The 26,300-nt window shown below is 38.8% G+C and overlaps 1 protein-coding gene, 1 long non-coding RNA gene and 1 pseudogene across 2 annotated transcripts; all 3 read right to left on the bottom strand.

The window, feature by feature from the left end:
- LOC119912835 overlaps positions 1-25,640 on the bottom strand; it is a 101,775-nt pseudogene extending 76,135 nt beyond the window's left edge.
- Positions 10,836-13,840, bottom strand: LOC119912834 (GTPase IMAP family member 7-like). The gene is made up of 2 exons (XM_038732057.1): positions 13,347-13,840; positions 10,836-11,973 (listed from the first exon to the last, which is right to left on the bottom strand). The coding sequence occupies exons 1-2, from the start codon at positions 13,351-13,353 to the stop codon at positions 10,991-10,993; spliced, it is 990 nt and encodes a 329-aa protein (XP_038587985.1). The 5' UTR covers positions 13,354-13,840; the 3' UTR covers positions 10,836-10,990.
- LOC119912839 lies at positions 14,523-18,373 on the bottom strand. The gene is made up of 6 exons (XR_005446281.1): positions 18,309-18,373; positions 18,074-18,168; positions 17,156-17,282; positions 16,829-16,963; positions 16,671-16,747; positions 14,523-14,661 (listed from the first exon to the last, which is right to left on the bottom strand). It is a non-coding gene; the product is annotated as an uncharacterized LOC119912839 (long non-coding RNA).
- Positions 25,641-26,300: the final 660 nt, after the last annotated feature.

Below are 26,300 nucleotides of genomic sequence, written 5' to 3'. Positions count from 1 at the left end.
TAATTCTTATTCTACAGCAACCTCAAAGTCAGACATGCCAAAGAGGCATTGCCTCCTGGTCCAAGGTACGATTTGACAGCGGATCCGATTAACCATTGTGTTCTTTATTTTGTCACAGACAACATCTTAGTATCCCATTACAGGATTGCACACCTCTGTCCAGAGGTGTGGACTCAAGTCACATGACTTGGACTTGAGTCACAAAAATTATGACTTTAGACTTGACTTGACAAAATCAAAGAAGACTTTCAACTCGACTTTGACTTCAACACCAATGACTCGTGACTTCACTTGGACTTGAGCTGACTTGACACTCCCCATGCCAAATATAGTAATTTTTTGCTGTAAAAGAAGCGCAGCCAGCCGCTCCGCGATCTCCTGTCCGTGTCCCTGTCCGCCCCAGCACTGGGGACAGAGCGTTTGCTGTCAGGGCCCCGAGGCTCTGGAACAATCTGCCCGAGGAAATCAGGTCAGCTGAGTCGGTGAACTCTTTTAAGTCCCTTCTTAAAACATACTTTTATAGGAGAGCCTTTCCCGATCTTATTTGACTTTATTTTATCCCTTTTATTTTATTGTATTTTACTAATTTTATATTTATCTTAAACGTGTATTTTAGTCTTTTCAATGTTTTCATGCTTTTATCTTGTATTGTTTTTGTATTATTGTCTCTTGGGTATTATTGTCTTTACACTTGTTAAAGCAATTTGTAACTTGTTTTTGAAAAGTGCTTTCATTATTATTATTATTATTATTATTATTATTATTATTATTATTATTATTATTACATGAGAAGAAAGTTGATGACGGAGTGATGAAGAACAGAAAAAAAGAATATAAGAGCTTAAGTGGCTTTACAGAAAAATGTAGCTGAATTTCTGGAGGAAAAAAAATGACTTTCTTGTATAGTATAATGTGAATTATCTAAATGTGCATTTTATTTTATGATGGTGTGACATAAACAAAGTCAGCTTGCAATGATGCTAAACTACAATGAAGTTAACACACTAGTTTTTTATTCTAGTTTTTCAAGGGATCAGACAGACAATCAAAGAGAAACAAAAGACAGCAGTATGCCAACATAACATCATGTCATGGGGGTTAAAATAAAAACAACAGCTTCCATCACCATGAAATCAAAATTCATGTTTAAATGTGTTTTATTTGATGTCATCATTATGGCAGTATCTGGCACATCAATGACAAAAAAAATGTGTTTTGTAGGTATTCTTGATGATATTTAAGAGCCATTTAGAAAAGAATTTTAAAATGTTGATGACTCATTCTGCACTTACTGAAAAGATTTCTCAATATAATGCTGCTGAAGTATAGTGTTTGTGGGACAGGGCCCCACTGATTACTGGACAAAAACACATTTTTTCACTGATTTTGGTGAAACTGGATCAAATATGAAAGAGAAATATTATATATTCTAGTGTTCTCTCTGATGTCTCTGTGATTCACAGAGTTTCCTGATGGACAGATGGCTTTACTTGTGGCTGAAGTTAGTTAACAGCTAACTGCTGTTAATAGCTCAGTTAGCTGTGCAACCACTGGTCAGATTAGCTCTGCCTGTACTGAGAGCTCAGAGTACCGGGGGAGTGTTTGTTACACCTTTACTCAAGCACTGGAAGTTTTCAGGCCATTTGGGCGGGCAGCAGGGAATGATTGAGGGGTGACACCTCGCTCAGCAGCATCCCCGTGAACACGGCATGAATAGGACGGAAAACACAGCCTCAGAGACCAACAGGGAATCCAGTACTGGGCTGATTTACACAGAACTTCTTGATAGATAGCTTTGATTTTTGGTAAACCGCCAACTGTAGCCTATCTGCCTGTATCTGTGGCTGGTTAGCTCGGTCGGTTAGCCGTGCTGCTTGTGGTTCTATTATTATTTATTAGTTTATTTAGCCCCGGGGTGCCAAAAGCCAAATACAGCTAGAACAACCTCTACTGTCTGTATTCACAGTGGTCAAACTGGCCTCTGCTGGTCTCGGAGGCTGTGCTCCGTCCCGGTTCAGGTGCCGTGTTTACTCACTGAGAGCTGGAACTGGTCCACACAGAGTCTTCATGACAGGGTGGGAGCGTAAACCTGGCGTAAACACACATTCGGCACTACTGGTGACTGTAAACGCCAATCAGCACATGCAGCATGTCCCTCCCTAGCTTTGTGTCTTAACAGAAACATGTACACATAGACCGTTTATTAAAAACATATACAGAGTCAAATTGCACTGCGTTTTCTGTTTCATGGAAACCTTATCAGTAATCCCCGATATTACAAAATGTAGGCCCTACCTGTAATCTGATTACGTCTTTTTTTGTACTGTAACAGAATATAGTTTCTCCCCAGTCTCAAAATTTAGACATGAAGGGGCATTTCCAGAGTAGGAGCCTATGTCTGTTTTGCACTTGGTAACCTACATTGTGGTCTTGTGGTCTTCGGGTCATTAATGTTGAGGAGTTGAAGAATACTGACTTTCAAGAGACTGTAAATGGGAATGTTGACATAATAGAAACAAATGTGCTCTCAATGTGTTAACACAGGTCTTTTATGATGAGCAATGCCAACAACCAATAAGATGTGCTGAGATTGACATGTGACATGTCCAGAGGGAGAGTTCCACCACGAGCGCTGATGCCCCACCATGTTTTATTACTCCATCATTATTCATAGATTAGCACTGGGCGTGCACGCCAGAATTGAACAATCTTACTGTTATGGTTATGGGCCCAGGATCACCTAGAGATGGTTGTCAAAAGTGCAGGGCAGAAAGCTCTAAAGATTCTAAGAGACTATTAATAGTAACAGTACTGGCAGAGACTGGCAAAGGTAAGCCACATGTAATTAGCCTGTATACAGGCTTCTATAAAAAGGGGCGAGACAAAGCGCCGAAAGTTTCTGAAGAGGTGAGCAGCAAGGAGTATGCAGTCCAGATGGAGCGCGGTGTCAAGGCAACAGGTCTTACGTGACAGAGGACTTTAGCATGAGCAGGTAAGGCGGTAATACTGCAAGTTAGCCACAAAGGTCTATATATATTAATATATTATATATTAAAAAAGCTATGATAGCTTTAATATATTCTGAAATAAGTAACTATATAATAATGCTATATGGCTAAATAAATAACTGTGGTTCAGACAAGCTAGCTCATTTTAGCTAACGTTAGCTAGTTAACTGTTAGCATCAGATAACAAGTTAACCAAAATCGATGTTTAATTGCGTTTAGATGATCTATATGTCACAAATGCACTAATATTGGGGAACGAAATGAAAACATTGTTTTGAAGCAATTTTTATCGTATCGTTTATTTAGAGTTTGTAATTTCCTGGAATATTTCAGTTAACATTATGTAAAAAATAAAAAAAAGATGACTCATCCTGGCCTAATGTTATATCAGTAGACATGCCTCACTTACACTCACTTAATGTTAATGTTACTGGACAAAACAAACACAACTTCACTGATTTTGATGAAACTAGATCATGTTTTATGGAGAAAATATTTTTAGATTTTCTCTGCTGTTACTTTGGAGGTTCTCAGACAAGGGCAGGGGGACCCAGCAGAGAATGATGGCGCTCCCCCGCATAAAGTTAACATTAGCAGGTTAGCTTTGGTAGCCCTGCAGCTAGCGGTCTTATTAGCTGACTCAGCCCCGGGAGTCAAACCCGGAAAGAAAACTTGTTAACGTTATTTAATGTTGTTGCGCTGGGTTTGCTGTGACTTTATGATGTATTTTTGTAGTTTTGATTGGACAATGATTGTGCTGTGTGTCTGTTAGCAGGTTAGTTGTGCATGTAATGCAAAGTTTGACTTCAACCTTTTCACGAGAAAGTCAATAAAAGTAATTTTGACCGTTTTAAAATATGTGCCACTTATCATTAGTTGAATGAAAGACAAACTGTACTGTGATCTCTCCCCCACTTTAATTTGTCTCCTTATTTAACATTATGTCTGGTGCTTAAAAAAGAGCAACATAACATATGGTTAGCGTTAAACCAGGTTTTTTGCGAGTGCAAAAGAACAATCAACTAACCGGCGAAAATGATAAGAATTTGTTAAAAATAGCATATCTCCCTGACAACAGTTAAGACCACACACACGCACAGTGCTACAGTGACTCAGCCCCGCTTCCTCTCACTGACATTGCCGTCTGCAGTCACTATGGCTGTCACTCGTGTTCACTCCGGTAACTCATTAACTTTGGGCCTCCGCGACTAATTTTGTTAAAGGAGTTGTGTTTGGAAATAATTCGCATTAAAACCAAATGAACAACGAAAGGTAAAAGATACAATGCGAGCAATGCTAGAAGAGACTTCTTCCATTTCAGCATCACTGGATTTAACGTTATTAAACAATACGCCCAGTAAACTGTAGTTGATAACATTAAGCTAGCTGGCCTGTTGTTGGCTAACAGACATTTGTAATTCTCAAAGCTAAACTAATGTTAACCCCCAACAGAGCTATCGTTATATCTGACCTGCGCGTGCAGTCGATATTGACTACCAGCTATGTACAGCGTGCTAGCCTCAAAAACCCACCCAGGTGTTTTCAACATTAACTTAACGTTAGCTCTCCTTATTAGCTAGACTCCTTACATGCTTGCTAATAACTTTTTTCTGGGTCTCCGACATTGACAGCATTGTGTTGGACTGATTTGTGCAGCGGTATTCGAGAGGGAGAGAGAGCGAGTGAGAGAGAGAAGGACGAGTGAGTGAGAAAGAGAGAGGGACGCGCGAGAGAAAGTACTGCGCGAATGCGCTATGGCGCTCTGCAATCAAATAGATTTAAAATAGGCCTAGTAAAAAAAACGAAAAATCAATTTGTTTCGGTCAGCGTTGATATTGTGGCGGGCTGCCACAAATAAATGACCATATGGGAAACACTGGTGTGCATTCCAGGATGGTGTTTTACTCATCTGTTTAGCTGATAAGGGCTCCCCAGAAAGCAATAGCCGTCATTTCACCGTCTAGGTTTACTATAGACCTGATTTAGTCTGGCTATGAGTAACCCACTTCTAGCCACAATAACTTTACAAGTGGTTACATGCCGTTTTTTGCCAAAATAACTTGCAATGTGTATGATATTCCATCATTTAAGCAAGGTCTACAGTGATTACAAAGTGATTTTTTATTTCATTTCTAACGCATGATTTACGTGCAGCCTGTGCGTAGCCACGATTTAGCTCGTAGACAGACCGGCTATTTGCAGGCCACTTTTAGTCAAAAAAGTCAACAATTAGTAAAAATGGGTTTTGCCCTGGCCAACATGAGATGGTTGATATCCTATTACTTTTGCAATCTCAATAATATCAACAAGATATTAAGTGTCATTAAATTGATATGGTCTATCTGTAGCTACGATTTAGCTCTTATTTGGACAGGCTACGTGTAGTCTGCTTTTAGTCCACTCAGCGAAATAGAGGCAATTAGTGATCTAATAGCAACAGCTTGGCTGTAGCCCTGTTTCAGACCAAATAGGTTACATGTAGTTTTCACCCATGCAGCTGTTGAGGTGCGTGATATCATTTCATCAAATGCAAGTAAATATTTGAAACATTTAAATTTATTTTCGCTGTAACATTCACTACATTAACTTTCATTTTAATTTAAAACAAAATCCAATTACTAGTTTCAACCGCTAGATGTCAGCTGTAGCCCTACTGACACATGACTACTGGCAACGCGAGACTTGAAAGTTAGACATCAAGGATGGCCAGATCTCGCGATAAAGACATCTGTCATTTTTAAACGAGGGATACATTACAATTTCGGCCTTTCAGCAAGCAACGGGCGAGAGTTTACTGCAAACACTGGAAGCAAAAAGACATTTACTTTGGTCTTGTAAGTATCTGTGTCTTTCTTTGACATGTCTTCATTATTTATCTACATTATATGTTAACGTGTAGGAACCGGGACATTTCAGTGGGTAACAGTGTAACGTTAGAGTAAGGCACGTTGTGGTTAGCTTAACATGCTGCATGCAAGAGTAACTTAACGTTACTAAATGATACCCACTGGTTTCCTTGTGCCCTTACAAACTCTATTATCTGAATTCAGAGGGGGTGAACATAAAACATGTACAACCATACCTATTATAATTTGTAATGAAAGCCACGCATATTTTACTCACTATTGTTAGATCATTATGATATGAAACTAATAGTTTTTAACTTTTGACACTAAATATTTATTGTAAATTCTCCAGCATACAGTCAGCAAAGACAACAATAAATATTCAGAACAGAACACTTACATTCATTCAAAAGAATAAAAGCAACTTTCTCTATTTGGTTGTTCTAATGCAACATGGCTAAAACGTGTCCTGTTCAAGTATCTTCATATTTTCCATAGAGATAAATGGGTAAGTAATAAATACTTTTAAATTAAAAAGAAAAAAAATTTATAAATGATTTTTTTTAACCTTCATTAGAAGCATCATCATGGAACATGTGGGCAAGGATGTCCTGGCGTAGGAAAGTATTTGGAGCAGCAGCAGCAGGAGGAACAGCAGCCCTTAGAGGGGCGTCTGTTGTATTGGAAGTGTTGAGCGGAGGTGTTACAGGATATCATGCAGCTGAGGGAGCAGACACATCACTGGAAGCAGCAAAGAGGGCAGCAGGTGCTGTCATGAAAGATGAAGCAAATGATGTCGTGGGTGGAATATTACTTCCAAAGTTAAAACAGAGTTAAAGCCTTTAATGATACGTGACTCTTGAAGAAGCAGGAGAAAATGGTCTAAACTATCTTTAAACTTTGAGCTGATTGTGTTTATTCATTTGTAATACGCTTCTTAGAATTATGAAAGCTAACCAGAAAATATAACTTACACATACATAATCTTGTTAGACAGGCCTTCTGCTGTTCTACCAAAAAACAGGTCTTTGTGGATCACAGTGTAGACCAAGCTTATAAGAACAACGAATGAATTGAAACATATGAAAAAATTATAATTGGTAATATTTTAATTGGTAAGGTAATTGATTTATGAATGGTGCATTGGAATAATTACATCTATTTCATAACAGAGGAAGCCAAATATGTTTGTCAAAGATTACTGTAAAGAGTGAAACAAGAATAAGATGTTAATGTTTCACATGTTATCATCTTAGTTCGTTATGTTAACATTTGTTATTAGCTTAAAACAAAAAGTACAATTGAGGCTGACATCATTGGTTGGATGACATTAGTTTTGAAAGTATCCGGTCATAAACCAAAGTATTGGACAAATTAAAAATTTGATCTGATGACAGCGCTAGATAGTCAGGTGATCAGTCACCTTCATCGTCTGGGAACCGTGAATGTCTGTATTTCATGGAAATCCATTTAACATTTGTTGGAATATTTCAGTCTGGACAGATTTTGTGCCAAATCATTGAGCAGATTTTTAACAGAATAAGTGAAAACTTTGATCTGCTGGTGGCCCAATGTCAGGGGAACACCAAAGTCATTAGCATTCATGCTCTGACTGGGTATTTATCAAATTTCTAAATCACTAAAAGCCCAAAATGAACAATCTAATAGTGGTATAAAAGTCTTGGAGGCAGAGTATTTCTACACTGTGGTATTGCTATATTTAAGTACAAGATCTGAGTACTTTGCTGACACTACCTGAGAAGAAAAAAGAGATGAAGGAGGGAGACACATTAAGCGATGAAGAACAGAAATAAAGAATGTAACAGCTTCAGTGTCTTTGCAGAAACATTTAGTTAAATTTCTGACAAAAAAAATACTGACTGAGAATTTTAAAACTTAACAGTCTTTGAATTTCAATGACGTCTGTGATTGTCTCTGATGCTGCATGTGCTCGTGTTGTGTCTGGCTATGTTGAGATCTTGATCTCGATGAGATTACCTGATTAATAAAGGTTATATCTATTTCAGTGGGCTAGAGGTTGTCATATATTGTACTGACTATAAAGCTCTACAATCTTTGATGTGTGATTTTGAGATATATAAATAAAATTGACTTGACTTGAACTAAAACCCATCACACTTTAGACACCAGAGGGCCCCAGTACCAAACTGTTCTGTTTTAGACAGAGGGACTTTCAAACTCCTTCAAGCTGAAGACTGCAAACTGCCACTTCCTGTAAACCTTCCCTGGTTACAGGTCAGAGCTTGACCAGCCAACAGAGGTTCCTCACATATACCTCGGTGTTCACACAACTTTGGTTTGAGCCTAGACATGTCAGGCAGGGATGAGCAGCTCATTAATACAATTAGCAATTTTGTTGCAGTTTCTTATCTTTTGACATTTGTTTTGTTATTTATTTACTCAAAGCATTAGGCTTTAATTATCCTATAGACAAACAAGCCTGTTGATAATCTTCATCCTGGTCAGCGACCCTGTGGTCACTCAAGTGGTACAAGACCGTGTACTGCATCTGCTTCATCCTCTACTTGGCTGTGGTGGTGCTGTGTGGGCGAGTGCACTGACAGTCTCCCCATCTCCTTCGGGCTTTTAAAATACAGTTAAAAAGACAACTGCAGCATGCCTCTGTTTCTTATTCTCACCCTGTATTCAGTAGCTAAATAAAATGGGTGGTGAAAATGCACTTTTTTTCTGTACTGCCAATGTTGACTGTGAGTTAAGGTTACCTCTTATTCTTTAGTGAATAGTGATATATCTTTTGCCCTATGCTTTTGACTCCAATGTGCAGATAATATTTCCCTTCAAGTACAGATAAAATAAACAAAATCATTTTAAATGAGAAATCAGAAAATCTTAAATAAAGGTTGAATTGAATTAAAGTGATGTTTACTCATTAATGCATAAATCACTATAACCTAATGACCTTAACATTTTTGTGAAACTCGTCATTCTGCGTAATGAGTACTTTTACTTTTAGTACTTACAGTCCCCTCCAAAAGTATTGGAACAGCAAGGCAAATTGCTTTGTTTTTGTTGTTCACTGAAGACATTTGGGTTTTAGATCAAAAGATGAGTTCATGAGACAAGAGTTCAGAATTTTAGCTTTTATTTCCTGGTACTCACAGTCAAAAACCTTCCACTTTCCCCCCTGATGAAGTCCTTTGTTTTGTTGGCAGTGTGCTTTGGGTCATTGTCCTGCTGCGTGAAAAAATGCATTTCTCCGTAAATTGGCAGACAAAATGTTTCTCTCCACTTCTGAATTCATTCTGCTGCTACCATCATCAGTTACATCATCAATAAATATTAATGAGCCTGTTCCAGAGGCAGCCATGCACGCCCAAGCCATGACATTACCTCCACCATGCTTCACAGATGAGCTTGTATGCTTCGGATCATAAGCAGTTCCTTTCTTTCTCCACGCTTTGGCCTTTCCATCACTTTGTAGAGATTAATCTTGGTCTTGTCAGTCCATAAGATTGTGTTGCAGAACTTTTGCGGCTCGTCTCTGTACTTCTTTGCAAATTTCCATCTGGCCTTCTGATTCTTCCTGCTGATGAGTGGTTTGCATCTTGTGGTGTGGCCTCTATATTTCTGCTCTCTGAGTCTTCTTCCAATAGTGGATTGTGATACCTTCACCCCTGCACTGTGGAGGTCGTTGGTGATGTCACTTACTGATGTTTTGGGGGGTTTCTTCATAGCTCTCACGATATTTCTGTCATCAACTACTGTTTTCCTTGGCCGACCTGTTCGACGTCTGTTGCTCAGTACATCAGTAGATTCTTTCTTTTTCAGGACATTCCAAATTGTTGTGCTTGCTATGGCCAATGTTTGTCCACTGGCTCTTGTCGATTTTCCTTCTTTTCTCAGCTTGACAATGGCTTGCTTTTCTCCCACAGACAGCTCTCTGGTCTTCATGTTGGTTTATCCTCTTTAACAGGAAATGCAGTCTTTATAGGTTTGAACCAAGGATGAAAACTTAGACTAGTCATGCAGAGCAATTTAATGTTTGGACAATCAACCTAAAAGGCAACATCTGGGCAGCAAGAAAAATATGTCAGTCACATGTTCCAATAGTTTTGCTCACTTGAAAAATGGGTGGGTTCAAACAAAGGGTGGTATGTCCTGAGTTGTTTAACACTTCTAGATGTGAATACCACGAAATGAGAGCTGAAATTCTGAACTCTTGTCTCATGAACTCATCTTTTGATCTTAAACCCACATTTCTGAACAACAAAAACAAAGGAATTTGCCTTACTGTTCAAATACTTTTGGAGGAGACTGTAAATCCACATATCTGTGTCAAACTAAGTAAAGCTCCCACTTCCTGGCAACATCCATATATTGTTAATATATGTTAATTAATATGTTAATAATAATATATTGTTTTATTCTTACTTGAAAGGAACATGTTCTCTATAATTTAGATATTGAGTCCAAAAATATTTCACTACTCACTAAAACATGACATTCAGAATGTCTGCTCTCTAATCTGCATGGTGCTCCTTTTAAAGAGGTAACATTATGATATATTATAATATTATAGGAATGGAATTATGAAAGCCACAACACAATCACATACCACAGTCCACCTTGTGTGCCTCATATGATACATTAACCTAAATAAATGCAGGGGTGATTTCAGACCATTTTTTGGGGTGCTGAAGCACATTTTGAAATGGCTGATTTCTGTCCACATAACTTTTTGAGAGCATTTGTTTAAAACGTTCCTAAAAACAGCTTGCACAAAGAAATGTTAACCAACAAATGAAAATGCTTTAAGAAGGTTGATTTGCACAATAAGAAAACATGCAATGCAATATAGTTTTCTCTCATATAAAAATACATTTTCACCGTAAATTGGAGCAGAAAATGTCTCCAGAATGCAGGAAAACTTTTAATGCTCTAAATTTTCTGGTTAGCTGTTTTTTGCCAAAGGAAACAGAGACCAATGTTTCTTTTTTACTTTGTTTTTAAATATGTTTATTAGTGCAATAAGGCATGGTAATGACACGTATTTCAACAAAAGACAGGAATACAACCAACATTATCCAGTGGGTTTACTAGAGATCTACTCTATGAATGCTGTTAAAAATCTTTTGAAGTACTCTGGCTGATCAGTCAGTCCGAAACATTTTTTGCTTCATCGAAGACAGACTGAGCTTCGTTCTTGTCAGCCATTGCTGCCCCACTTGCTGCTTCCTGTTGTGTGTCTTCTCCTTCAGCTTTAATATATTCTCTAAAACCTTTTATCACCGCTCCAACTAAAGCAAATGCCAGTGCGCTTAATGGCATTGAAGAAATGACCACCCCACTCAATACTACACCAATAAAAGCTCCGAATAATGCACCTTTTGCGGCACCTGCCACTTGGATCAAAAGCCTCTTAAACATGGTGACCTTACCCTGCTCTCTGGTCTCTCTCTTGTTTTTTGATAAGCATCTAATCTGCTCCTCCTCCTCTTGTATTTTTTTCTCCACTGCTTGTAGCATCTCATTGGTGTAGCAGCTTCCGTTGTTTTCCATCACCATCTTGTCTATTGTGTTAAGTAGCTCCTCCACCTGGAACCGGTTGCTCCTGTATTTATCTTTTGGGATTTTATTCCAGTATTTATTGTCAACAATGTGGCACCGGCCTCCGCACTTCTTCACAAGATCATTCATAAACTTATTCTTGCAGACAAAATCCTCAATTTTCCATCCTTCACGGAGCTGGTCACCATGAGTGAAGACGACTGTCGCATATTTGAAAGCTTCTTCAGAGAAGTATTGACTTATTTTGTTGATGACAGCCTGCTCCTGCTCTGTGAACTTCTCCACTTTTAGCACAATGAGAAAAGCATGAGGCCCAGGAGCGCACTTTGTGATACAGCTCACTATCTCAGACTTCAGCTCCTCCTCAGATCTATCAGTGTCAAAGAAACCAGGAGTGTCGATCAGAGTGATGCTTCTTCCACTGACAGATTTGGTCTCTGCTTGACATGTTCTTGTTTCAGAGTTGGGAGATTGGTCGATATCGAACAGTTCCTCTCCAAATATGGTGTTAGCCAGGCTGCTTTTCCCAACTTCAGTTTTTCCCAACAGGACAATTCTTCTGTTTGACCCTGAAAGAAAACAATATCCATCAATAAATATGTACATATGTCTGTTTTCATATACAAGAAGACAGACATAAGTTCAATTATCTTATATTATTAAAATCTACAAAGGCCCACATATACCAGTAGATGAACTGTGTGCTGGCAAGGGGTTTAATGCTTTTTGGTGTCTAAATATTTTGGCATATTATTAGGCCTACTGTGAGCCACACAGCTAAGCAACTGGGCTTTTCTGCTGTGAAATGGCAAAAGGTTAGGCCTTTTGAGTGATTATTGATGCTTTGATTAATAAATGTAAATAAATTATTGATTTGTTTGTGATGACAGTTTTGTTTAGTTTTAAACGGCTAGCACGTATAGGCATTGTCCACTGTGCTCCAGGTGCTGTGGGTTTATGATAGGAAAGCAGCCTCTCTGTGTTCTGGGACGTCCTGATTTACAGATTAAGCACTATTAGGTTTTGTGAACTTGTCTGCAGTCTTTAATGAGTGTAAATTGAAAATCAGCACTGTTTTAAACTTCCTTATGTGGGTACTGTTAAAGTTAGTTAACCGTATACATCTTTCTCGGTTCTCTGTTTCAGTTTAAGACGCAACTATTTGTCGAGGCAGTGAAGTCATATATGACCCAAAAGAAATGCCTGTTTTCCATAGATGAAAATACAAATTTGTTTTGGTTGTGGTGAGAGATGATCAAAATGATGTTGAGAGGGAGGAGAAGGAGAGAGAGCAGGAGAATCGGCACAGAGAGAGAGAGAAAGAAATAACCAGGTGAAAAAGTTGACAGGAAGTCAAGACCACATAGTTATAATGCCAAATTAGCTACTATTCTGCACATTTACTGCAGAGGACTCCACATTAGCCCACTAGGCGGAGTATTGATATAGCCTACTTTATTTAGGTGATATATACTCTGTTTCTTCATTTATTATCAGATAAGGCTATATATCTTTCTCTAGCTGCATACAATATGTGTGTGATTGTCAGAACAAAGAGGGAGAGGATAGAGAGAAAGAGGACAGAGAGTGAGAACAGGAATCGACCCTGTGATGTAATAAGCATGCCACTGTCAAAAACCTCAACCATCTCATACAGACCCGGGCTTTCAGAGAGAAAGCTCTTGCAGGACAAAACACAACGGCTTCATTAGGCTTGAGAAAGAAGGTTTTAAGTTTGAGAGCACAAAACAACAACAAGATCTGTGACATCTTAGTCTAGCACCTGTGTACTGTAACAGTAATATTATTTAGCCTAAAACAAAACAGCGCAGGCTAATGAACCGTCCCATTACGCTATTTAAATTTCTTCATCTTGCAACTTAATGTGCAGAGTCCCATCCAGATAAAAAAAAAATAGCTCAACTAAAGAATATTAACTTACCGTCCATGTTGTCAGAAGTAAAGTAGTTAATTGAGGATTAGTCAGTGACAAGACTGAGTGTAGCCTACAGTATGTTAATATCTTCCTGTGTCCTCCCCCGAGTTTTGCCACACTTTCACTTCCTCATTGCACAATCCAGTAGCCTTTTCCCGAAACTACACTCGCCACGTCCGAGACGGAGTAAACTCTGGTCGGAGTCACCCTCACAGCCAAATCCAGCTCCCTAACCCGCTGAGGGTTTAGATACAGCGACAACTTTCAGACGAACTACCGTCTCTCCCCTGTATAAATAGGATCTGACGTTACCGCTGCACTCACTGCTATAATACGTGTATCAAATAAACAACAGTGGCATTAAGATTCAAGACTGATGTTGAGGTAAAAGACCGCGGTGAAGTTAGTTTTAAGTTGGATATTCGACAGACATTCACCCAGGATCCAGTGACGGCTTTTTAGTCAGTTCACCCACTGACGGTTGTATAAGTGCGGTTAGCTCACCTCTGATGGCTCGCTTTTAACTAGCTTAGGGACCATCAATAAATTACAATTGTGAAAACAGTGTTATGGGAGAATCATAATTTTTTTTCAATAGCTTCCAAGTCATGTGAAGCAGAGACTTCAAACCAATGCCGAATTGTAGTACTACACTAGGCAAATGAGACACACCCCTTCATATTTTATTTGAGTGCATTTTTTATTTTATATTAATATTTATTCATAATTTATTGAAAAAAGTGCTGTTTTTTTCAATAGCTTCCAAGTCATGTGACGCAGGGACTTCAAACCAATGCCGAATTGTAGTACTACACTAGGCAAATGAGACACACCCCTTCATATTTTATTTGAGTACATTTTATATTTTATATTAATATTTATTCATAATTTATTGAAAAAGTGTTGTTTTTTCAATAGCTTCCAAGTCATGTGACGCAGAGACTTCAAAGCAATGCCGAATTGTTGTACTACACTAGGCAAATGAGACACACCCCTTCATATTTTATTTGAGTAAATTTTATATTTTATATTAATATTTATTTATATTTTTTTCTTCAATAGATTCCATTTCAAATGATTCAGGGACTCAAAACCAATGCCGAATTGTACTACTACCCGTTACACATATTACACACCTCTTGTACAACTGCAGTTGTACCACACAGAGTCATTTTCTTCCACAGCATTGAGCAGATTTCAAAGAAACACTTTATTTACACAACGGACATTCCCAGTTTCCTTTCTTTGCCTCTTCATATTGTGTGCTGTCCATTTCCACACACTGAGCATGGAACCACCGTTCACAGCCATCACACTGGACCTGTGGAATTGATAAAAATCTTTCGTAACATATTTATATATACAGTGGGGGAAAAAAGTATTTGACCCCTTGCTGATTTTGCAGGTTTGCCCACTTACAAAGAATGCAACAATCTACAATTTTAATCATATGTAGATTCTAACAGTGAAAGACAGAATCCCAAAGAAAATTCCAGAAAATCACATCATATGAATTTATAAAAATTGATAACCATCTGATGAGGAAAAACAAGTATATGACCCCCTACCAAACAGCAAGTATTCTGGCTCCTACAAGCCAGTTAGTCTTTCTTTAAGACACAGCCCCAATCCCAACCAATTATCTACATCAAATACACCTGCCTCACCTCGTTACCTGTATAAAAGACACCTGTCAACACCCAAACAACCAGCATCCAACATCACCACCATGGGCAAGACCAAAGAGCTTTCTACGGACATCAGGGACAAGATTGTTGATCTGCACAAGGCTGGGATGGGCTACAAGAGAATCGGAAAGCAACTTGGAGAGAAAAGATCAACTGTCGGTGCAGTTATCAGGAAATGGAAGAAGCACCACACCACCGCCAACCTCCCTCGGTCTGGGCCTCCACACAAGATCTCGCCTCGTGGGGTGTCCCTGATCATGCGAACGGTGAGGAATCATCCCAAAACCACAAGGGGGGAACTGATGAATCAACTGAAGGCAGCTGGGACCACAGTTACAAAAGAAACGGTTGGTAACACACTACGCCGTCATGGATTGAAATCCTGCAGCGCACGCAAGGTCCCCCTGCTCAAGAAGAAACATGTACAGGCCCGCATGAAGTTCGCCATTCACCACCTGGACGACTCAGAAGAGGCCTGGAAGAAGGTGATGTGGTCAGATGAGACCAAAATAGAACTTTTTGGCCTCAACTCAACTCGTCGTGTTTGGAGGGCAAAGAACACCGAGTACAACCCAAAGAACACCATCCCCACCGTCAAGCATGGTGGTGGCAACATCATGCTTTGAGGGTGCTTTTCATCCAAGGGGACGGGACAACTCCATCGTATTGAGGGGAGGATGGACGGGGCCATGTATCGTGGAATTCTGGACCAACATCTCCTTCCCTCAGTGAGAGAGCTGAAGATGGGTCGAGGATGGGTGTTTCAGCACGACAACGACCCTAAGCACACCGCCAAAGCAACAAAAGAGTGGCTGAAGAAGAAGCACATCAAGGTTCTGGAGTGGCCTAGCCAGTCTCCAGACCTGAATCCAATTGAAAATCTTTGGAGGGAGCTTAAAATTCGAGTTGCCGACAACCTCGGAACCTGAATGATTTGGAGGCTGTCTGCAGGGAGGAGTGGGCCAACATCCCTGCCGAAATGTGCACAAACCTTGTCACCAACTATAAAAACCGTTTGACATCTGTGCTGGCCAATAATGGCTTTTCTACAAAATATTAACATGCTGTTTGTCCAGGGGGTCAAATACTTGTTTTTCCTCATCAGATGGTTATCAATTTTAACAAATTCATATGATGTGATTTTCTGGAATTTTCTTTGGGATTCTGTCTTTCACTATTAGAATGTACATATGATTAAAATTATAGATCGTTGCATTCTTTGTAAGTGGGCAAACCTGCAAAATCAGCAAGGGGTCAAATACTTTTTTCCCCCACTGTATATATATTTATTTCAATGTCTGTTGCTTAGAGGTAGAGTGGTTGTCCACTACATGGAAGATATATGCCCCCTCTGTATTTGCTCAGAAGGCTGTGCCATTGTTGTGTGAGTGTGTGTGAACGAGTATTAGTTTCTTTCTCATCAGCAGTTGGCACCTTGCATGTATTTCTCTGCCATCGTTGTATGAATGTGTGTGTGAATGGGTGACTGTTTTTATTTAGTGTAAAGTGCTTTGAGTGGTTTATTACAAACCAAGGTGTGTATACACATTGATTTGACCTTTGTGTTAGTTGACTTTTCCTCAGCCATACTCAAGTAGGTCTACATCACAATTAAACATGATATCGCTGCTTCACAACTCACCCAGTCTGTAATGGGGGGTCCAGATCCCGGAGGCCTTAAGGCTGCACACATAGCACAACACGAGTGCTCATCAAAGACTGAAAAAATAATTACAATATATTATTTATTTAATTAAAGTATATTGTAGGTATACTGTACGCATGATTTACAGCATGTACCTGATGCTTCTAGGAGTTGGAGAGCTAGATCTCTCCTCTCCCTTGTAATGTGCGTTTTTGATGTTTCAAATTTAACATCTGGCATCAGAGGGAAGGCCTCCATCACAGCGTTTGCCATCTAGCCACACAACACTCCTGTTACAGAGGGTGTTTCTTCTTCATTGGATAATAATACAACAGATACAACTAACATGGGAGGTACATTATAGAGGACAATCACCCATGACAAGAATGCTTCACAAAAATACTGTAGAAACAGATTTGGTTCACATAAAATTGTTTTAAACATAAAAATCAAATGGTCCAAACAAAATCTCCTTAGCTTACCTAAACAACAATCACACCACAGCTGCTTCCGTCTTTTTGAACTGGGTGGCACATAACTCCCCCTTTCCACTTTACATCCACCCAGTCTGTTTTGCTGTGGCATGTCCTTCTCATCCTGAAGTATTCCCTGAATAAGTAAACGTTAATACACTTTAAACAGATACAGTGTGTAGGTCAAAAGATAATATCCACTCACAGACATTTGGTACCACAAGTGAATAACCAATGTTTGTATTCATCTCATCATTGCAAATGCTTGAGGGACGGGGAGAGGTCAGTCATAAATATTAGGCTACTTTATATAAGTAATAAATTAATTTCTAAAGGAAGCTTAAGACCTCTACATTCCCATGCCAAATTCTTGTCAACTTTAATAGAGAAGACATAGAAAGCATCCTGACTGGAAACCTCACCACCTGGCATGGGATGTGCACGGCCCAGGACAGAAGGGCTCCGCAGTGGGTGATTATAACCGCTAAGAAGATCATTGGTACCCATCTACTGAGCATCAGTGATATTGGTGAGGTGAGGTGCCTACAGAGCCCCAAGTACACTAAAGGACAGTACCCACCCAGTCTGCAGCCTGTTCACCCTGCTGCCTTCTGGGAAGAGATATACAAGTCTCTGCTGTCATACCACCAGATTGCAGGCCAGCGTTTTCCCCAGACTGTTAGACTTTTAAATTCTAATTCAAATTCATCCTCAGCACTGCTCCATGCAAAATATTTCACTATTTTATGAGTGTTCTGTACTGAATAACGTGAGGGTGTTGGATTTAATTAAACCCTATTGTGATATAACAATTAAATCTACCTTGTACACTTCAACACCAACTTGTTATTATTGCAGGTTTCAAAACTCACCTTAGACATATTTGTAATCAATTCTTTTAAAAAAAAAGCTTAAATGTTGATTTACTGTATTCTTTTAGCAGCCCGTTTAGAGTCCTCCAACTCAGATGACATGGGGGCTGGATCCATCAGGAATACTGTACTGGTTTTAGCATTAATGTACTGTCACAGAAAAAAAGGAAATGTATCTTAGTCACAAATACTTTTCATTTCATTGCTATTCAAAAGTGAAATGGTGTACATTCAGAGACAAATAATACAAAATAATAAAATAACAAATCAATAACAACAGAGTTACAAACCAGAAAGTTCCAGTGGTTGTTGATGACAAGCACTAATGACAGAACAGCTTCATAGTTCTCAAAGTTTACCTACAATTGTATGAAATACAAAATGATGACAAACATACAGACTTCTAATGACAAATCCATAGTTATCCACTGACAAATGTGTTTTCATGCCCTTTCTTTTTATATTTAGGGACTTCTTTAGAGAACTGTTGGCAAGGATATCCAATAGAAAGACATTTACTTTCAACCAAAAGATTAATGAGGGGATTTTTCCTGGTGGGCACACTTTGAACGAGGAACAAGGATAAAGTAATGCATTATCTCAATTTTGTAATTGTTTGTAATGAAGACTTGTTGATTCTAAGCCCATGTTTTACTGTATGTAGAAAATGAATGTAAACTTCCATTTCCCAACCCCACCACACAACATCACCGCGCACAAACAAAACAAACCATACAAAACACATACAGCATATTACCTTTGGTAAACTGTGACGGGTAGCTCAGTTCTGTCACCGAACAGTATCCCACCTGCAGTGTAATGACTCATCAAGTAGATGGTGTCCACCACACTGAATGTATGAGCAGCAACATGAAACAGGGCCTCAATAACCTGGCATAAACAACATAATAGCCAATTATTACACATTCCCAAATTTGTGAAACTTTTCTTTCCTAGTTTCGGAACATTCCTTGTTATAATTCCTAAAATGTAAATACAATAAATCCTACTTTGCAGAGTGATTCTTTATATACTTAAAATACGCTGTCACGTACCTCCCCTGTCAACCACTGGGGTGGTCGAAGTGTGCGTAGCTCACTGTGGTGGATAAGGATGTTGCGCCCCTTAATCTGTGAAGGGACCAATGCAACGACCACCTCTGTGTCCCTCTTTTTCCACAGTAAGGTTAACTGCAAGTCAGGATTAACAGGAAATCAATACATGCTGGTTACTATTGACAGTCTGGGTATTGAAAGAAAAAAACTTTTAATTAATTTTGAACAACATTTAGAATTGGCCATTTTTCTGTTTTACCATGTAGTGTTTTTCTTCTTCTATTTATACCATGTTATATAGAGTATTCACAAGCTGGCCTAGTAGCTGTACCTTTACAACAATGTTCCCATTTATTGGGAAATGTATGTCCAGAAAATAAATTTACATGATAAATCATATGGATCGCTTTTTTGAAACACAGACCAAAATTCATATTATACTATATTGCTTCATGTCCTTTCTCCTGCACATTTCCCCAGTCAAGCCTATACCATACTTATTTTTTTGGTAAAATATTATTATTTCAAATATATTTACCTTTTTGTCTTTATCTGGTTGATCCTGATCCACTTTTTTCCCTCTTCTCTTTACTTTTGCAGCATGTGGGCTCTTGGGCTTTGACAGGGTTTTGGGTGGATTGAAGTACTTTGACTTGGACCTGGAGTGACCAACAGAGCTGTCCGCTTGTTCCATTGTTCTTCATGGTCATCATCTGGCCTGCTAGAACTTGCAAAGTTCTTATCGAAAATCTGAATTGGCAAATTATGTTGCCCAATGTGCTCTATATATCTTCCTTGGATTGAGGCAAACATTTTGGAAATGAACTCAGGTCTCAGGTACCTTTTCTTTAAAAGGATGGAGTGTTTGACCAAACCAAACCAGAGCTCAACATGACAGTTGGTATCCCTAGTTTTGGCACTTCCATCTGTTTTACAGGTTGTGATTTTTCCATGCCGTGACAGATCCCCGAGCAACAAACCACTCCACAACGGTAAGATCCCCATGTAGTTTTTTAACAGCACATCGATGACACCCGGACAGTGGTAATGGTTTTTAATGCCAACTGCATCATCTGACAGGATGTCACACTCAGCTTGCTCCCGTCTGACTTGAAAAGCACGTGTGAAAGGTGATTTTCCAAAAATACTGTCAGCAGGTTTCTCACTTGGTCTTTCCTCCTCTCCAATGACATGTCCACTTTCTTCCAGCTTCATGTCCTGGGTTTGCAAAACACACTTGTTGAGGTACATTTTGCTCTGCTTTACCGAATGAGTGTACTTCTCTGCATCAAAAAGCACACACATGTGATAAAAAACTTCATGGGCCACCTGCATACTTAGTAGTATATTAATTAATAGTTGAGGAGGTAAGCAAAACTGAATGCGGCAAACTCATGTATGCCTCTGTCTCCTGTTTTTTTGCCAAATGCTTGGGATACAGCCTTCATGATATGGGCAGAGCACAAATGCAGCACAGTGAAGTGGGGAATAGGTTCACTTTGTCCAGAAACTATATCAAATGCTCTGGCAAGGTACACTGAAATATTCTCCTTGTTGAAGGAGATGAGCACACTGTTAATCAGAGCCGAGCTGTAATCTGTCTCAACTAGTACTATTTGTCTTTTTGTTGTGTGAGACTACTTCCTTGTGAATCCATGACAGGTAAGGGAGGCTTGTCTTTGCCCATGCCTGGCAAAACGAGAGCATAATATAACACTCGTTTATTTTGATCCAGGATTTTCTGAACCACGTCACCTGTAGCATCAAGGTAGAGGGTGATAGGTGTTGGTCTTCTTAGGTGTTCAGCAAGAATCTTTATTCCAGTTTCTGTGTGTAAATGTACAGCAAAAGGACTTATTTGTAGGTGCTGAAGATAGCCTTTTGATGATGCATGACTGCTGCTCTCTGCAATTACTTTTTGAGTCAGCATGAGTTCAAGCATCATGTCGTTATGGAGCCTAGCACTCTTCCTCACTTCAGAGGATATTTTTTTCAAAACATCCTTCGTGAGGCTTCTAGTTATGTTCCCAGCCATGATCTCTTCAACAGGTGTCTTTTTCAGCATACAGTAATAATAATTACTGACACCATTGGTAAGAGCTTTGGCAATCTTTCCTCTTCGCAGGTATTTTGCTGGTCTAGATCGTGTTTGATTTTTATGGTGTGTTACTTCCCCATTGCGCTTCACTTTAAAGGAAATATTTTTATCCTTTGATTTTGGTTTGTTTTTCTTGGAAAAAACGTAGACAGCCTTGCATCCATCAAATGTACAATGAGCTGAGGCATGGAAAAATGAGGAATTCTTTTTTACGGCTATCGCTTGTCTTGACATGCTGATATTTAAAAGCAAGTGTACAGCATGGATTTTTTTCAGAAATGCACGATAAAATGTATCGGTCCATGGGGGAATGAGTTTTGTAACCCCATGTTTAGGTTTAATTTTGTTCCACTGATTTCTTGTTATCCCAATTTTAAACACTTTTGGGCCTGCTTTGCACTTTCTGTAGTCAGTTTGCTCAAAGTGATCATCTGTTTTAGTTCTCAGTTTTCCCTTTCCTTTCCCACTTTTACTTTTAGGAAGGACTTTTTCATTTGTCTGGCCTAAAGTCTTCTTATATGCATCTATGTCCTCTTCTTGACTCTCTGTGTCAGGCTGCAGCTGTGTGGTACACGTTTTGCTCTCATCAGGTGTACTGTCCCTGTCTTCTTCACCTGTTGGTATCTGTTCTATGTTTACATTGCTAAGCTCTTCTCCATTGTCAGTGTCTTTATCTGGTTTGTCATTTACTCTGCTCTCTTGTCTGTAGAGCTTTGCTCCTTGTCTCCTTTCTCTTAACCTTGTCATGTCTGTCTTTTTTAGCTGTCTCCTCAAGCCTTTCTCTCTCAGTGACTTCTCTTCCTAAACATAAAAATATCCCAAAAGTAATTAATCTAATTATATATTATTATAAATATGTCAAACCTAAAAAACAAATCACATTTTTAATTCAACCACAGTGAATAAATATAGTTTAAAAAATAATGTCATTCTTGGTTATGATGGAGACTAACCCAATATTTTGACATTAAATAGCATTGAATTTGTGAATTTCTATTAATTCACAATTTCTTGTCTATTACTCCCTTTTTTTATTTCTATTAATTACATCCAAATTGCTTTAGTTTGATGTAGTCTAACCAAAAATTAAGCTAACATTACAAAACTTCTGGGGGCTCAACAACTTACCTGCATTAAGCCCTCTGTCCGGACTGCTTGTCTGTCTTCAAACCATATGACTTTCAACCACTTTAGATGATCTTTGTTGTTGTTTTTAAACAGAGTAAGTGTGACTGAGCTCCACTGTTCAGGTGTAATATTTACCTCATTAAAACCATGAAAAATGAAAGACCTGATTATAACATCTCTACCTCCAGCTTTTTGCCAGAGATCTGTACTCCGCTGCCTCTGGCCTTTTTTGAAACGGCCCATGTTGTTTTTAAATAGCAAACTCCTTTTCCATGTTGTCTATTTTTCTACATTGTCTTCTACATCGTTCTTCTTCTTTGCAAATTATATGAGATTGTCATTCAAGTACAGGTGCATTATCGCCACCTACTGCTCCTTGGGATATTAGTCAACCTGAATCATTGTACAGGCCTGCCTCAAATTGTTGAAATTTTGTTTTCTTTGTTCTTCAAAAATTTCCTGGCAATAAACAAACAATTGCATATCTCACAAATCTACGCAAAAAAATTTGCCCATAAAATGCTAATAAGTATTAATATAAAATAGAATATGCACTCAAATCAAACATAAAGGGGTGTGTCTCATTTGCCTAGTGTAGTACTACAATTCGGCATTGATTTGAAGTCCCTGTGTCACATGAATTGGATGCTATTGAAAAAAAAAAGTCATTATTTTCCATAAATTATGAATAAATATTAATATAAATTCGAATATGCTCTCAAATAAAATATGAAGTGGTGTGTCTCATTTGCCTAGTGTAGTACTACAATTTGGCATTGGTTTGAAGTCTCTGCGTCACATGACTTGGACGCTATTGAAAAAAAGTACATTTCTGTGCAAAGCCACTCAAGCTTTTATATTTCAGTTTGTCATCACTTAATGTGTCTCCCTCCTTCATCTCTTTTCTTCTCAGGTAGAGACAAACACTAGTCTGGCAGTGAAGGCAAGGTCAGTTTATTGTTTGTAATGATTAAGGGATGCTGTTTAGCCATGCTAGCAGAAATACTCTTTTACACGGAAAAATCATGCATTAAAATTGTTACTTAAGCAAAAGTAGAAGTGTATTAGCATTAAAATACTCTTTTTTTTTAACCAAAAGTAAAAGTACTCTAAATATGCAGAATGACAAATTTCAGAAAAAGGTAAATGATGGCATTTTAATTATTAATGCACCAATATGTAAATTTTAATATTGAAGCTACTAAAGATGAGGCAAATTTTAGCCAAATTATATCTTGTGAATGTCCCCATGGTGATCAATATAGTTTTACCTTAATCTATAATATTGGATCATACTTTTTAAATTACGTTTGGTATTGTTAATTTGGTTAATTTTAAAAGTACAATATTTGCCTCTGAAATGTAATGCAGTAGAAGTATAAAGTAGCAGAAAAGAGAAATACTCAACACAAACACAAACAGCTTAATAAGAAAAGATAGTTTAGACCAAGATTTTCTTTGAGAGTCACAGCCCATTATAGGTTTTAACTCTGTTTTGACTTTGGATAAAATATTTCTTCCATAACATCATTTGCTTCATCTAAAACATGCAGGGCTCCACTCTTGACAGCACCTGCTGCTTTCAGTGCTGCTTCCAGTGGGGTGTCTGCTCCCTCAGCTGCATTATAGCCTTTAAAACCTCCTATCACTGCTCCCGCCACAGCAGATGCCCCTATAACAGCTGCTGCTGCTCCTCCTACTGTTCCTCCTGCTGCTGTTGCTCCTGCTGTTGTTCCTCCTGCTGCTGTTGCTCCTGCTGTTGTTCCTCCTGCTGCTGTTGCTCTTCCTGCTGCTCCAAATTCTTCTGCAACAGTAGCTGCTGCTTTGGCCATAGATTGGATAACTGTAATTTTCTTTAAAACTATGACAACTAATCCAACCATCACTACCACACCGAATAAAGCTCCTAACAATGTACCTGTTGCAACACCTGCTAATCTGACCGAAAGCTTTGTGGATACTCTGCCCTCAGCCTGCTCTCTGATCACTTTCTCTGACTTGTCTCCTGGTAACAGTCGAATCTGCTTCTTCTCTCGTTGTATTTCTTCCTTCACTGCTTGTAGCATCTCATTGGTGTAGCAGCTCCCGTTGTTTTCCATCACCGTCTTGTCTATTGACTTAAGTAGCTCCTCGACCTGGAACCGGTTGCTCCTGTATTCATCCTTTGGGTTTTCGTTCCAGTAGTTATTATCAACGACGTGGCAACGGCCGCCGCACTTCTTCACCAGATCATTCATGAACTTATTCTTGCAGACAAAATCTTCAATTTTCTGTCCTTTACGGAGCTGGTCACCATGAGTAAAGACAACTGTTGCATATTTGAAAGCTTCTTCAGAAAAGTATTGGTTTATCATTTGTACTATAGCCTGCTCCTGCTCTGTGACTTTCTCCACTTTTAGCAAAATGAGAAAAGCATGAGGACCAGGAGCGCACTTTATGATACAGCTCACTATCTCAGACTTCAGCTCCTCCTCAGATCTATCAGTGTCAAAGAAACCAGGAGTGTCGATCAAAGTGATGCTTCTTCCTTTGACAGATCTGGTCTCTGCTTGACATTTTCTTGTTCCAGAGTTGAGAGAATCATCGATCTTGAACAGTTCTTCACCAAATATAGTGTTAGCCAGGCTGCTTTTTCCAACTCCAGTTTTACCCAAAATGACAATTCTGCTGTTTGACTCTGAAAGAAAATAATGATTAATTTATACTATACATTTGTTTTTTGTTTGTTTTTGTAAAAATTACAAAAAATAAAATAAAAAATCAGTGAAAAAAAGCAATTAATATGCTACTTAAAATAATATAGCGGCATTAGCATGATACACAAATGAAGAATGGTATCAAAACATAGACCATTAAAAAGCCCACATGTATTTTAATGATCAAGAACAGTTCAAATCATTTCTAACAGTAGCCTATCAATCACTGTTCAACAACATAAACTTATCTACTGCAGTAAAGAACACTGAGAATCATTTTGTAAACAGCTTTTAATAGGAATCATCTGGTTCATTTGGCCCTGATCCTGATCTCAGTCTGTTAAGTTCGGGTATCTGATACCAAGTCCAATCTAAATGTTGATTAAATGTTTATCTGACACATTAAAAATTCTACTGATTGTTGATTAGGTCTACAATAGTTAGGCTAGCCTACAGCATGTTTCAAATATCATTGTAAGAATCATTTCGGCAAAATATGTGTTTACCGAAAATACGTTTTAGATTATTAATAAATAGCCCTACAGTGTGCAGTGTTTGGCCAAGTGAAAGACATAGCTTTAACTTACCATCCATGTTGTTAAAAGAGAGATCTGTGAAGAGTAAACACTGATAGGATTTATAAGACAACCGTCCTGTGTGTGTTTTCTCCTGTGCTCTGAATATAGAGTGTATATAAAAAGGCTCTGATGCAGGTTTTATTTCTAACTTTACTTTCACTTGCTGTTGGAATTGTGGGGGCAGTGTTTGAAGTGGGGCTATTCATAGATCTAAGAAATAGGATCTGCTCAGGTCAACAGCCTTTAATAAGAGATCATCACTATTCACATAAGCCTACATAATACAAAAGAAGAAGATCTATTGGCAGCCATCTAATTGTAACGCCTCTGCACTGTAAAACATGATTTAAGATTTAATTCTGCATCTTGCAACTTGATGTGTAGGCTAGTGTTCCGTAAGGAAATTCACTGATAGTCCATGTTATTGTGGCAGGTCAAGAGGTTTTCTCCCTCCCGCCACTATATGGCACGGCACTGTTGCCCTGACAACCGGATGCCGCTGCCATGGCCTATAAGTAGAGGTGAGGATGCACCTGTGTCGGTCTCTCTCTTACCTGGGTTGGGCGTCTCACTGTTGGCAACGGTGGTCCGGCGTTGTGGTGTGCTGATGCGAGTGCTGTCATGGCCTGTAGCGCAACAGTTTAGCTGATGGTTAACAGCCCTAAACCTGTGGAGTCGCCTGGTCAGCGTTTTGTATGTGCATGCGTCATTTCTCTTGGTCCGTGTG

This window comes from Micropterus salmoides, unplaced genomic scaffold, assembly GCF_014851395.1.
Source record: "Micropterus salmoides isolate LMB-PRFRI ecotype aquatic unplaced genomic scaffold, ASM1485139v1 Ms_hic_scaffold_2, whole genome shotgun sequence".
NCBI classification, from domain to species: domain Eukaryota; kingdom Metazoa; phylum Chordata; class Actinopteri; order Centrarchiformes; family Centrarchidae; genus Micropterus; species Micropterus salmoides.
The sequence above is the reverse complement of the archived record's forward strand: the minus strand, read 5'-3'. Positions and strand labels throughout refer to the sequence as shown.